At 39.1% G+C, this 14,502-nt stretch overlaps 3 protein-coding genes across 3 annotated transcripts; 1 reads left to right on the plus strand and 2 right to left on the minus strand.

Annotated features, from left to right (window-relative positions):
• Nucleotides 1–3,962: 3,962 nt before the first annotated feature.
• On the plus strand, nt 3,963–7,827 carry LOC101307295. Its single transcript, XM_004296560.1, has 8 exons — nt 3,963–4,161; nt 4,328–4,500; nt 4,605–4,747; nt 4,860–5,110; nt 6,720–6,825; nt 6,916–7,054; nt 7,134–7,261; nt 7,360–7,827. Exons 1-8 carry the CDS (start codon nt 3,963–3,965, stop codon nt 7,613–7,615), a joined length of 1,395 nt encoding a protein of 464 aa, XP_004296608.1. The 3' UTR covers nt 7,616–7,827.
• Nucleotides 7,828–8,529: 702 nt separating this feature from the next.
• On the minus strand, nt 8,530–9,930 carry LOC101310695. The gene has a single exon (XM_004297939.1). The coding sequence runs from the start codon at nt 9,928–9,930 to the stop codon at nt 8,530–8,532; it is 1,401 nt and encodes a 466-aa protein (XP_004297987.1).
• A 1,540-nt stretch (nt 9,931–11,470) lies between these two features.
• LOC101307579 (3-ketoacyl-CoA synthase 17-like) lies at nt 11,471–14,185 on the minus strand. Its single transcript, XM_004296561.1, has 2 exons — nt 13,291–14,185; nt 11,471–12,444 (listed from the first exon to the last, which is right to left on the minus strand). Exons 1-2 carry the CDS (start codon nt 14,089–14,091, stop codon nt 11,656–11,658), a joined length of 1,590 nt encoding a protein of 529 aa, XP_004296609.1. The 5' UTR covers nt 14,092–14,185; the 3' UTR covers nt 11,471–11,655.
• Nucleotides 14,186–14,502: the final 317 nt, after the last annotated feature.

Raw genomic sequence — 14,502 nt, forward strand, 5'->3', positions numbered from 1 at the left:
GTTTTTTTTTTTTTTGTTGGAAAAAAATACTCACGTTAGAGCTTCGTGCTGATAAGGTGTTTTAGGAAAAACTGTATATTTCATCAGAATGAGTGAGCTCCTTTTATAGGAGATTACAGATAACAAGATTACATGAATCTCTCCTTATTTTGTGGTACATGCCACCACAAACCATAACAATACTGACTAAGCCAACAACTGACTAGATAAACATCTGACTGAATAAATATCTACTTTACAGGAACAATAATATTCTAATTATCCTATAACATTATATATATTGTATGTGCTGTGTATCAGAACAAGCAGCAAGTCTTTCTTAACTCTTTCTCATCAGGCAACTGGATTTTGGTTTATTGACCACAATATGGAGGACGACGATATCCTTAAGATCGGACACCCTCCTCCACTAAGCAAATATATCCTTAAGATCTATTACGGTGGAAAATTTGTGTATGGGAAAGGCTCTTGGCAACACTATGAGGGAGGAGCAGCAATTTCGGCTGTCAATCTTGCAACAAAAGAGGCGAGTTTGGATGTGCTTAAGGCTGTTGCTACCCATCTAGGTTATCAAAACTCCAAAATTTGGTACAGGTGGAGTTCAGGATGTATTGAGGAGATTACAGATACCCAGCTTGTCACTGAACTGATCAGTCATGAATTGGCTGCTGATCGAGAGTTGAATATTTATCTTGCTGATTCTGATGCAGGACCCATTAGAGGGTCAATCAAATACTGAAGATCTCGAATCCTAGTTTTTATATTTATTTTGTTTAATTGTCAATTGGGTTTCCCTTTTAGTTTAAGGCTACTTATTCTCCAGTCTTAGTTTCTCTTGTTAAGGGCTTGCTGTTATTGGATTGAGTTACTGGAACTACTAGTCTATACTATAGACTATAGTCTAATGTCTGAATGAAGCTTAGTAAGAGTTAATGGTAGATAGCAATAATCCATAAGGACAAAGCATAAAATGTTAGCTTGTCTAAAATGTTATTGCTATTCTAGGCTACTTATTGTGGCAGTTGTTGATTTGATGATAATGTGAGTTCAAACATGTAGACTATGGTCTGAAGAAAGCACCTTCCGCACAAGTCCATAACCGTCAAACAAATAAAACTTAGGAAGCAACAAATACAGACCAAAAACAACATGACTCACAAGAAATTCATGTAATGGCAGTAACGTATAGCAGAAGCACCCAATTTGCGCATCCGTTTCTAGATCTGGCATCGTGAAAAGCACTCCCATCGGTTGTAACCGAGCACTCACAGTGCTATAAATTTGAGGAGCTGCTAAACCCTTGGATGCAAACAGAAGCTTAGCTTAGCTGAGCTAGATATGAGTGTGAATATGAGAGAGGCTGAGAAGCTTAGAGAGATCAGAGAATCATCAGTATCTCTGCCGGTATGCTTTTCATTCTCTAACTAATTTTATATTCTTGTTAAGCTTATTGGTCTTTGTTGATCTGTGTGGTTCCCTAATCATGTAGTTACGGTTGGACAGCATATTTAATGGAGAATTCGAGCATGGAGAATCTCAAGGCCTGTGTTCGGTTGGAGTCACAACCGGCACCAATTCCCTTCTCCAAAAAATTCAGTTCTTTGTGTTGCTTGCCGGAGCTGAAATCTGGAGAAGAAAATGAGGGCTTGGTGTGTGTACATGTACGTAGGAGCAGCGATGGCGGGAAGAAAGGAGGGGTGCCATTAGAGAAGTCGTTTTCATATTCGAACTCGTCGTGTATAACTCGGCCTCTGGTTGAGTTTCTCCGGGACCTGAACAGGAGGACTCCTGATGACATTATCCTTGCACCTCCCCTTCATTACTCGGTGATTTTCATTTAACTCTGGTTTTCGGGTGAATTTTGGTTGCGATTTTGAGTTGATTTTGTGTGCATGGTGTGCTCTTGTAGGTACCATCTATGCTCCAAGTGTGTCCCTTCACTACAATTTGAAAGCAATTCAATTTGCAAGTGTGAAAGGGAGTATTCAACCACAGGAACTCTCTTGATAAAGCTTGAGGTTTCTGTTCTGAGAATATCAACATAAGCTGTTGCTATATGAGTACCTAGAGAATGGATGTTGAATGGGATTGGAGTACGTATAGCCATAAACAATTGTACGTATTGGCATTGCCTGAACTTGAAAATTGATGTAAAGGCTAGAATGTACACAGATTTTGGTTTTGAGAATGAACTCTGGCATCAGTGGCATGGTTTACAAGTCCATGCGTTGGGTTAAAATTATTTGATCTAGCTTTATAAAGTTCTAAAGATATCACTATATTCCTTATTCAAAAAAAAAAGATATCACTATATTATTATCAACTTATTAGTTTTGCACAAATTTCATAACATATATAACACTTATACAACCCATTATTCAAGTCACGTTCCTAACTAACATTCTCTGTGTGACTCAAAATTTAAAAATAGAAAAGTATAAAATCTACGATAAATAAAGTCTAAATTTAATTCATGAATCTCAAGGGCTGAATATTTAGATCGCCATTGGCATGAAGTATCTTCAATAATTAGTCATTATCAGCTTATTCATATTATGAGTTACACAAATGACGAATCAGATCTAAATTTGTTGTTTCTAGCATAAAAAAATTACGGAAAGAGTACTAGCATGTAATGGAAAACATAAATCTTACTAAAAACACATGAAAAAATAATGCATCACACAAGACCCATCGATTCTCTCTTGATCATGCATGGTTTATGTGATTCTCTCTTAATCTTTGACCTCCGTTTATCTTATGTTCTCATCTCAATGAAATGACATGCACCTTCGTACGTGACAAACAATGCAATCTCAAGCACTCTGATCCAAGCTTAGGGTTCCATGCATAAAAAAAAAAACCTTTTAACTTTAGGGTTCAACCACTAGAATTCGACTTTTCTGTTTGAATTCATGTTACTTTTATTTGCTTAGATAACAATGCCGCCAACAATGGGAGAAGGCAAATCTCGGATACAAATTTGCTCTCCACCAAAAGTTACCCACCCTCATACCCACTCATCTAGCTGAATGTCACGTGTCTTATTCTTTAATCATTCTAACCATGATTAACTATATGGGTTTATATTAGTAAATTATATTATTTTCTAATTCTAATTATTTTCTTTTTCTTTTCCCTCTTTAAATGAAGTTACATGAGATCTGAAATTGGAGTTAGAAAGTGATGATGGCATAATACAAAGATATATAGTTGAAAGACCGATCAACCCATTTTTGTGAGGGTCAATAACATATTGTCTTTCAAATCTGTCGATTGTTTGTAGTTGCAACAGATTTGAATTTGAAGGGATTTTTTTGCATCACATGCACTAAAACTACTTCGTGAGTTAGCTGTGCCTTCATTACCATCTAGATATTACCTAAAGAGATGGAGACATGATGCTAGACATGGTGGTCAGCCTAGTGGATTAAATGTAAGTGTTCCTAACACATCTTCCACCATTCAATATAGTCAGTTATCTCAAAGAAAAAGTTAGTAAATAATTTTTGTATTGTATGTTGCTCTTCTTTTAAGTTTTTACTGTAGATGTTAAAGAATCCAACTCAAACATACACGAGATTATTGCATCATTACTTCATTTAAAGAGGGAAAAGAAAAAGAAAAAATTAGAGTTATAAAATAATATAATTTACTAATATAAACTCATGTAGTTAATCTTAGTTAAGGTGATTAAAGAATAAGACACATGACATTCAACTAGATGAATGAATATGAGGGTGGGTAACTTTAGGTAGGGAGCAAATTTGTATCCGGCAAATCCGACCATGGTACAGGTCTAAGATATGCATATAGAGAAACTTTTTAAAATAAATATCCGGGTTTGTCTTCCCAAACCGACCCGTTATCATCCGGTTCCGGGTCAAAAACAATTACTCGCCCTAAAATACAGTCCCAAATTCAAAATTCGACACAGAAATAGTCACAGAAAACAGAGAAGAATGCAGAAGAGGGAGTTCAATAAGTCCGGTGGATCTTACGGCGGAGCCTCCGCTCCTCCGGCGAAGCGAGGCCGTCCATTCGGAAGCGGCAACAGTAGCGCCGCAGCTGCTGCTGCCGCCGCCGCCGCCGCCGCCGATCACACCGCAGCTCCGTCGAATCTCCTCGGTCCTTCTCTCCTCGTCCACAACGCCTTCACCGGTCAGTACCTCAAATCCTCAGTAAATCTCAGTCTTCAATTTCTTCAATTTTTCAGCTTTATTAGAAATCTGTGCTCAAATTTGAAATCTTAGGTGTGCAAATTTGTCAAATCCAAAGTGAATCGATTGTGAAAGATAGGTGAAATTTTCGCTTTGAATTTTTTCAGTTGAAAACAATAAAAGAATAGTCCACGCTCTTCAGAGCGGACTGAAGAGTGAGCTGACATGGGCTTTGAACACTCTCACATTACTATCCTTCAAAGAAAAAGATGACAATCGAAAAGATAGCAATAATGCTCTTACGAGGATTTCCGGCTTGCTTGATGCTCTCCTCACTGTTGTATGTTTCGCAGTCCTCGATTTTTTTATTTATTTATTTTTTATCATTAAGCTATCTTCTTTTTCTGCTTATGGATATTGAATGTGTGTTGTTATGGATAACAGATTGATGATTGGCGTGATATAGCGCTGCCTAAGGAACATGTGAGGGCACCGAGAGTGAGGAATTTAGGTGCGAATTTGCTTGTGACTGGGTTCGGAAATGAGTACGAGGTGTTGGGGTCAAATAGCAGTGTCCCACATCCGGGGTAAGTACCGAGAAGATTATAGATTTCTCACGTGTGAACTTGTGAATGTTGATAAGCTAGCTTGGATGTGATGAGGTTTGAATCTGATTGTGAAGAGTTGTTTTGATTGCAGCTTAGGATCTGGTGCTCAAGATGCGTCTATGCTGAGTAATGTGAGCAATCTTCGTTCTTCGGAGTGGTGGCTTGAGGAAGATGGTCTGTTTAATCTTGATGATGAAGGTAGAGCGGAAAGACAGCAATGTGCTGTTGCGGCTTCTAATATCATTCGCAACTTCTCTTTCATGCAAGACAATGAGACCATTATGGCTTTCCATCGCCATTGTCTGGAAACATTATTCCAGTGCATAGAAGATTACATCACAGGTTAGAAGTGCTGTGTTTGGTAGCATATTTATTTATTAAGTGCGTTCATTATATACTTTCTTGTTCCAAGTTTAGAATTATTTGTCCATAGGTGTACGTAGGGTCAATCACAATCTACACCCTAATAGTTTTGGTGGTTTTTCACTTCGGTATGAGATCCTAATAATGGAAATGTTTGCGACTTCTGTTCTTTTAGATTTGTTGTTAGTTCAACTGTTATCTTTGTATGTGGTACATACGGATCCCAAGTTGTAGTTGATATGGATGCCAATTTGAAGCCCTGTGGTCAAATGAAAATGATATTCTGAATATAACCATCTTTGGTTTTCTAAATGTGAAAAAAAGGAAATCAGAATCTAAGATTGTAATCAAGCAACCCAAATTGTCAAATTTCTCAAAATCCAGGAAGGTGAAAGTAAAATGATGCCTTGGATGTTTTATGTGTATCGTCTTTTACTGATTTGTGGTTTTGCATCCTATGATCGGAGTCATTGCAATCTGCTAGGTATGGCTAATGGAAATTAAACTTCGATTTCCAATTTAGGTAGTCTTAAATTTGAAGAATATCTGTAGATTCCAAAAAGGAAGAGTTATTGTAGATGTGAATCTTTCATTTTGTTTTTAACTGTTTCAGTGGTAGCAAACCTACCTTTTTTTCCACTCTCAAGTGGAAATCAAATCTTAGTGAAGACCCTTGCTGGCAAGACCATAAAACTTCAAAACCTGAGATATCATTAACTATATCTTCACACTTCTCCGTTGTGGTTGTGGCCTGACCCGAAAGCCAATTCCAAAGACGAGAATAGTGGTCTTTGATTCTCCTTAAATATTTTTTTTTATATGACAAAATCTCTTCATTCTTAATTTTTTTTTCAAGCCATCATTAATTTCGTGGTGTGTAAATATTTAGATGAAATTTATTTTTCCCGTTTTTCAATTCTTAAAATGTGTATCTAGTTTTTTTAGTTTTATAGTTTTGACTTGCCCACATCCACCAATGTGGTATTTTCACATTAGCAATTATGTGGAATTCATATATGACACATACGACTAACAGTGGAGGTCACTGAGGGGTAAAATTGCACAATTATTTAAGGGTCTGAAACTGCCATGTTTTGAAAATCAGGTACCAAAGTGAAGCTACAAACTTGAAATGTGTAAAATGTACTTCCAATTATATTTGCATGCGGAAAAACCAGGTTATATCCAGTTAGAAAGCCAGATGTGTGAGTCTCTTGTACTTAGACATAGTTTCTTTGAGTCCTGCTGATAGCTAAGGATGTGTAGATTCTATAATCTATATGCAATTATGCATTGGAACTTCAAGGATTGTATCCTGGTAAATAGACGGCATGTAAAATCACTTTCTATTAACGACATGTTTTACTGGCTGTCGTAAACTTGGATTTTGAAGTTGCTATGGACTTTTTGCAGAAGATCTTTCTTCCTCTACTTCCCACTTCTCCATATAGTTGGGTGTCATATGTGTCCTTCCTTTAAAAAGAAGCTAGAAGTAACCTCTACTGACCAGGACCAAATAATATAAACTTCCCACTGTGCAATGATATGATAATTCACTAACAGACTTCAATGCTCTGTATGTTAACAGAAGATGAAGAACTTGTGACAAATGCTCTCGAAACAATTGTAAATTTGTCTCCAATGCTGGATCTTCAAGTTTTTGGTTCATCAAAGGCATCCTACATCAAGATGACGTGAGCAATTTTATCCACCTTTTTTTTTTCCTCGTTAGCTTAAGCTCCCTTGTTTCCTCTTGGTTGACAAGTAAACTTTCTATCAACCAGAGCAAAACGTGCAGTTCAAGCCATAGTTGGTGTGCTGGAGTCTCCGGTCAAAGCTTGGCATTGCTCTGCAGCAGAGTTACTTGGGCGTTTGGTCATAAATCCTGATAATGAACCTTTTCTTCTTCCCTTCATTCCACAGGTTAAATTTCAACAATTTCCTTGTTGTATATATGTTTATATATTAAGCATAGATTGTGATGAGATGTATTAAATTGCAGATACACAAACGATTAGTTGATCTTATGAGCTTACCAGCATTTGATGCACAAGCAGCTGCTGTTGGTGCGCTCTATAACTTCTCTGAAGTAAATATGGACTGCAGACTAAAACTTGCTAACGAGCGATGGTGAGGTCTTCTTGAATCCCCCATCCCCATAACAAAATGTAATCCAAAAATGTATATGCGACTGAAATGGGTTCTTTTCTAAATTTACCAAATCTCAGGGCAATTGATCGACTGCTAAAAGTTATAAAGGGGCCCCATCCTATTCCCGATATTTGCAAGAAAGCTGCTATGATAGTAGAAAGCCTCGTGTCTGAACCACAGAACAGAGGAATGCTGCTAGCTTATGAGAATGCATTTGCAGAAGTACTATTCTCAGATACCAGATGTTCTGAAATCTTTGCCAGAATTTTGTATGAACTGACGTCTAGACCAAACAACAAAGTGGCAGCAGCCCGTGGTATTTGGGGCATGTAACGAAGATGCGCCTCTTGGTAAGTATATTAGATTGTTACTGTTCTGAGAACAAAGTCTAGGATTTAGTCTATGTAGCAGTTGACTTGAGAAACAACTAGTCATAATTTTAAGTGGCAATTCAAGTGCTCTTTTAAGTTTATTGTGATTTAGAAGTGTAGTGTCTAGAGTCATCAGAAACTACACTAGTGCTCATATGTTTCTGTCCTGAATTGACTGTGCACAATATATAATTTGTCTGATTTATTGTATTATGTGGTTCTTGCTTCTTGATTTCATATGTCAGTAAGCTTCAATGGAATTGAGAATGAACTCGTTACTCGTTTGTATATCTTGTTAAAATTCGTGCTGATATATCTTGTTTGGTCTAATATCTTTTTCATATGTAGTTGCTTTCAGATTTTAAGACAAGCTGTTAGTGATTGAAAAATCAAGGATAATTAAGAACTTGTATATGTATCTGTCCTCTGTAGCTCTACCCCTTCATCCTCGGTTCAATCCTACCACAGGCTACCATAGTTCAAAATCTTTAGAGAGAACTCGACCTATCGTTTTTATTTGCCTAGGTTTGACACATCACCTAACACAACCCAGGCTCATCTTTATTTGTGCGTTTCAAAGGATCATGAGTGTAGTTACATACCCACAACACTCAAAAGTCTAGAGTACCACCATAGCAAACCATATCATCATTCAAACTAGAAAACACAGCCGATCATTTGAAAATAATGGATGCAGCATAAACATGTACTTGAATAAGATACACAACATTGGACGTTGAAAGGTGAAACTATACACATTGCGGTAATAAGAAGAAAAACTGTATGCTGGATGGAAAACTAAAACAGCATACTGCACTGGAACAGAGACTAAGGAAAAAAAATAAAATCTAGATCAACAAGATTCTCTAGCCTTCACTATAAATTTGGAGTAAACCAACTGAGTCGAGATCGGACTGACACATGAACGCTAGGGAAAGAACGCTTAATTTTCCTCCCATCAAAGCTGAATACACCAATCTCTCGACTTGTAAATGTTCGCGGATGTAACCTCAAGGTATTATTAGTTGCAAAGTAAATGCAATTTCCTTTTAGGTTGTTGATATCTGTTGCAGGAAGGGACAATGCACCTGCAGTTGACAAGAACAACAGTTGATCCCCCAAGCCTTTTGCATCAGCAATCTTATTCTTCTTGGGGTGAAGCTTGTATACATTAAAATCACTTGTCCTCAAATAAAAACGGTCACGATCATCTTCAACAACAGTATCGATTTTTGAGCCAAAATCATTCACCTCTTCACCTCCATCCTGATTACCTTCCATGTTGTCTTCCTCGTTAGCACCTTCATGGTTATCGTCCTCATGGTTGTTGTCGTACCATTTTGCAAATTTGTCTTGAACTTGATGGACCAACAATATTTCATCATTGGTAGTTGACTCTACCAAATGTGAGTTTACTGTCCCTTTTAAGTGGACTAGATAGTCATCATATTCTTCAAAGCTGTCATCGTTTGTTGGTACTTCGTCATAAACCAGATTCAGTTCGACTGCATGATCTCCAAATTTCAAGTTGCGAGGACCTGAAGTGACACCATTCTTATTATGACTAATAACCGATGCGTATAGCTTGCCAGAAGAGAACAATAAATCTGTAATCCACTCGTTTGCATCTAACACCTCCAAGATAGTCCACTTTCTGTCTCCCGGTTTATACAAACACAGTCTACCAGTGTCTCCAAAAGCTGCTGCAACCATAAACTGATCTGAAGTGATATCTGAGGTAGATAGCACAACGCTATAGCAGAAAGCAGAAGCACCGTAGCGTTTCCATGTGTTTGTTTCTACAAAACTGTGGAAAGATGGCGTCGTGCTCAAAGGTGGAAGTTGGTGCTGGACTCCTGATATTGGATTCACAAGAAACATAGTAGAATCCAGATCCTTTTCCATGATCATGATCATCCAACCTTTGGATGATCCATGAAACCACCCTCCTTGAACCGGTTCAGGCAGCTCCAACCGGTCAATTTTGCCTTCAGAAAGCTCGAAATAGCTCAAGTGGTTAGGGGAAGATTGAGGGAGTAATAACCAGGGGAGTTGAGGAGCACTAGGGATGTATGGTCGCGTAGAAACTGAGCTCCAAGGCTTGCAAACAATGCTTAATCGTATACGATCACGCACGCTCAGGTGAGACACAATCATCCCCATGATATCATCAGGTAATGTCTCCCAGCTGGGTTTGCGATGGAGTAGTCTTTTAATCACCACACCACCAAACACTAAGCAACCGCCAATGACTAGAGTCTCAGTAATTACCTCCATCTTGCTAAAGTAGTCACCAATCAATGAGGAAATAAAAGAAAACATTTTGCTCTTCTCTGCTCTGTCTCTTCTAGCTAGCTAGTCAGCTTCTTGGCTTCGTATTTATAAGAATTAGAACACTTCATATCCAATTAGCGGTAGGAAAACGTTTTCATTTTCCCAATAGCATCAGTAAAGCAATAATATCCTTTTGCGACTAGGAAATCAATTATAGGAAGCAGCGAGTGCTTCACGGAGGAGGGGCCAAGTTCGTAAACCCAAGCACAGTAATGGCGGTGTAGCTGTTGATGAAGTTGGGTTGAATAAACGTGGTTTTGTGAAGAACCCAGGCCAGTTGAATTGGGTGGGAATAGTGTGGTGAAAAAAATGCAGACCAAGTGTTCAACGAAATGGCTGACTTAGGGTGGTTCCATTCCGGCGATCTTGATGGCGGTGGAGGAAGTTGGGGACTTGGAAGAGGCACTGAAGCCATAGGAGTTTCGAAAAGTCGTAGGGTTTTGTTTTTTTTTTTTTTTTTGGGATATGGTTGGAGAGCTCCTTGCATTCTCATGGTTCTTTGAAGTTTGAACTGACTATACGTAGTTTCTGTCCTGAAATGTGCGCAATATGTAATGTGTCTAATTTCCTGTTTTGTATGTTGCTTGCTTCTAAATTTCATATCAGTGAGATGGAATTCAGACTTTGTACCAAATTGATGAAGATGAGAATGGCTACGTAATCTTGAACTCGTTTAGTATATCTTGGATTATAAGTATTGAGGTAACAAAAGGAGTAGTCAAATACATACACAACGGCTAAACATGCATGTACAATTAATTCACAACAGGTTAGCCGGCCAGGTAAGGCAGACTAGTGTATAAATCAATAATTGATCCATACTGAAAGAGGCAATGGAAATCCAATGAAATTTATAATTATTGAGGTTACACACGCTGATCAAGTTAAATACATACTCCAATAACTATAACCTTCATACTGCAAACTAACAGTTCTTGATTTCACATCCAAAGAAATGACAAAAAAAAAACATTATTTCAATTACACAACAGCCAGACTCTCAACATATCGATGATTCAAGATCATGAACATTGTACTTGACAGACCAGCCAGAGTAGTCTTTTCCCATCTCCAAGACTTTGAAATTTAGTAAGACATTGTCTATGAATATCAATGAGATGCATATGACCACCACCATATATGAGACTCCCTAAATTATCTAGACGTGAAGCAATTTTGTGATGGCCACGTCAGTATTAGTCTTTGTTTCACCTAATAGAGCACAGTCCAGGCTATAGTTTTAGGGCATCAAGTGAGTGACCTCAGTGAGCGTGGCCGAGTGAGTGACAATTTCAGGTAGATGTTAACTAGCTTGTTGAGTATTTGGTCACCATAATAGCTTAAATGTTGTAGCTCTAGTTCGAGTGCTTGGAGAATCACGCTAGGTTAAGAACTTGTATATCTACTTGTAGCTCTACCTCTTCCTTCACTGTTTTCTTCCAAAAAATCGGCTGAAAAATGACTTGTACGTACGTGTAATTAATTCTGTAGACATGCTGTATATTCAGTGCACCAGATCATCCAATACATTTTCAAAAGAATTACATGAAACGAATTTCAAACATAGAGAAATACCACAAGGCCCAGTATGATCAGTTTGTACGCGTCTATAGACATTGATTCATACAATGTCTCTCCCCAAACAAATGTGCGGTTTCAGTACGTCAACTAAGTAGTTTTGATGGCTGCAACTTTAGGCACCTCAACAGGAAACAAATGAATCTCATCAATCCAGGGATTCTTCTCCTTTGCTGGATTAACAGTCTTCAAGGCCCTCCACACAGCACTGTTACACTTGAATCCTGACCCGAATGCAATCTGCCACATCCTATCACCCTTCCTCACTCTTCCCTTAGCCTCAGAGTAAGCCAGTTCATACCACAATGAACTGCTAGAAGTGTTTCCAAACCTGTTTAGTGTCATTCTTGAAGGCTCCATGTGCCAATCGCTGAGCTCAAGGTTCTTCTCCATCTCATCCAACACTGCTCTCCCACCGGCATGGATACAGAAATGCTCGAATGCCAGCTTGAAATCAGGGATGTAGGGCTTGATCTTCTTCATCTTGAACACCTTTCTTGCCACTAGAGTAGCGAAAAACAGGAGCTGTTCTGACATGGGTAGGACAATAGGGCCGAGTGTAGTGATGTTCGTTTTGAGGGCCTCTCCGGCTACGGCCATTAGGTCTTTTGAGAGGGCGACACCAATTCTTTTGGTGTCATCCTCCTTTTGGAAAACACAGTTGTACGCCCTGTCGTCTGAGCCCTTGTGGGTTCGGACAGTGTGCATGAGTTGGTACTTGGAGCGGCGGCGGTCAGATGAGCGATTGGAGAGGAGGATGGCAGCACCGCCCAACCGGAAGAGGCAGTTGGAGAGGAGCATAGAGCGATCATTGCCAAAGTACCAATTGAGGGTTATGTTCTCCATGCTGACCACTAGGGCATATGAGTTAGGGTGCACCTGTGTCACACAAAAAGATTTAATCTTAAGATCTTTTGCTAATTGAAGTAAATTAGATCATTCTCATGGGAAAAAAAAAATAGTAAATTAGATCATGTAGCTCAACTGATAGTCGTTGAATAAATGACAAATTATATTAGATCGAGTGATTCATACTCATTCAGCATGAGTGTGGTTCAACAAAATGAAAAGACTCAAATATGTTATTGATTTTTAAATTCATATATCTATGTATACTAAAATGGTAGTGAGAATAATAGGTGTGCTACTTCATGTTGATGTATGTGGAAGGCCACCAAACACTACACTAAGGTGTATAAACATCAACCTACTTTCTGTTTGGTTGAGTGTTTGTTTTAGTAGAGTAGAAAGGTCTCAAATGTGGTTGTGTATATTTATGATGCTAGTATACACCAAAAGTCCTTCATATGACATCTCAATCCAAGCTGCTATACATGTGAACAAAGTAATACACCAAATTCTGGTAAAGTATTTATGGTACCCTGCTAGTGTCATCTCTAAAAGAGTATGGTTATTTTACTATATTTATTACTACCCATCTTCCATAAGGTAAGGTAAGATGGATTTATATATGGCAGTTCCAGATACTATACGTTTCCTCCTATATGTGAAAGATTTTAGTTAAGAGTAAGGTCCAAATGAATCACTCAATGTTGTATATGCAGATGAGTTCATTATTCTACTAGTTGAAAAGTAAGATGTTCAATATCCACTTATAACACAGAAACATGCTGATATTTTGAAATACCCTAAAGTTCTTTGTTCATGAAAATGAGTATATTTAATCAATTAAAAGGTTAATAGAAAATATTATAAAGAACAAACCTGCAGAAGCTGCTTGGCAAGATCAATGGAAATGAGGCCAGCACTGCAACCCATCCCGCCAAGATTGTAGCTCACAATGTTCCCTCTTAGCTTGTAATGATTCACAACCATGGAGGACAGAGACGGCGTCGGATTGAACAAGCTGCAATTCACTACCAGAATCCCAATATCCTTAGGCTTCACTCCCGTCTTCTCCAGCAGCTCATCAATCGCCCCAAACATGACCATCTCCGCCTCCTTCCTGGCCTCCGCCATACACGGGTTCGGCGGAACCCTCAGCACGGCCTCGGGCATGTACGTGTTCTGCCCAAGGCCGGAGCGTTCCAGAATCTTTTTCTGGAACGCTAGGTTGTCGTCGGAGAAGCTCCCCGTGAGCTTGGACCTGTGCATGAAGATCTCCCGAGTGCACATGCGCTCGTCCTCAGGTTTGTAGCATGAAAAGTTTACCAGGTACACTTTCCTCGGCCGGGTGGTGAAGTAGACGGTGGTCAAGAAGACTATGAGGCCGGAGCAGACGGTGACGGAGACGAAGTTGAACTTGAGCTGGTCCCATAAATTAGCCAAGTCCTCCACGGTTAGGGTTGAGAGATGAGCAAAAGCCACCATGAGAAGCGGGACGAGTAAGATGTACATGGCGTTGGAGATGAGGTAGTGATATCCAAGCTTCACGTACTTGAGCCTCACTGATAGAAGAAAGTTCGGAAGCACTCTCTTAGTAGTAGTAGCAGTAGTAACTTGAACATGATCATGATCATGAACACTGGTTTGCTTCGACGACGTCTCCGGCGCTTGCGTAGTCATGTTTGCTCGGAGAAGTAGCCGGAGTAGTTGTGAGTTGAGTATAGAGAGAGAGAGAGACGCAAGGTAAAGATGAATAGGGAAGTTTGGTTTGGTTTGTGTTGGGAGGAAGAGTTGGGAGTTTGGGATTTAAAGGGAGAGTAGAGTTAGGAGTTCGGAGGATGCAACTACCCCAACGAACTCATAATGTTGAAGCCCCAGAGGGGCATTGAATTTGCCAACCGGAGACTGGCCCTTTGGGCGGAGTTTCATTCTGGGGCTATGAAGTTGACCTTGGTTTATTGATTATTTACGGCTTTTGCCATTTTGTAGGGATTATGATTCATTGCTCCTTAATGAATTATGGACCTCGATCAAGGGTGTACACTTTCCATGGCACAGCTAGCACGTGTCGAATTGTGCATGGTGAACCGT

This window comes from Fragaria vesca, linkage group LG4, assembly GCF_000184155.1.
Source record: "Fragaria vesca subsp. vesca linkage group LG4, FraVesHawaii_1.0, whole genome shotgun sequence".
In the NCBI taxonomy this organism is placed as follows: domain Eukaryota; kingdom Viridiplantae; phylum Streptophyta; class Magnoliopsida; order Rosales; family Rosaceae; genus Fragaria; species Fragaria vesca.

Excerpts from the sequence above, each read along its gene's own strand:
- LOC101307295 (XM_004296560.1), top strand. The coding sequence starts at position 3,963 with ATGCAGAAGAGGGAGTTCAATAAGTCCGGTGGATCTTACGGCGGAGCC. Across the intron at positions 4,162-4,327 it reads CGTCCACAACGCCTTCACCG|TTGAAAACAATAAAAGAATA; the intron begins GTCAGTACCTCA and ends GAATTTTTTCAG. Across the intron at positions 7,055-7,133 it reads TTCTTCCCTTCATTCCACAG|ATACACAAACGATTAGTTGA; the intron begins GTTAAATTTCAA and ends ATTAAATTGCAG.
- LOC101310695 (XM_004297939.1), bottom strand. The coding sequence starts at position 9,930 with ATGGAGGTAATTACTGAGACTCTAGTCATTGGCGGTTGCTTAGTGTTT.
- LOC101307579 (XM_004296561.1), bottom strand. The coding sequence starts at position 14,091 with ATGACTACGCAAGCGCCGGAGACGTCGTCGAAGCAAACCAGTGTTCAT. Across the intron at positions 12,445-13,290 it reads TTGCCAAGCAGCTTCTGCAG|GTGCACCCTAACTCATATGC; the intron begins GTTTGTTCTTTA and ends TGTGTGACACAG.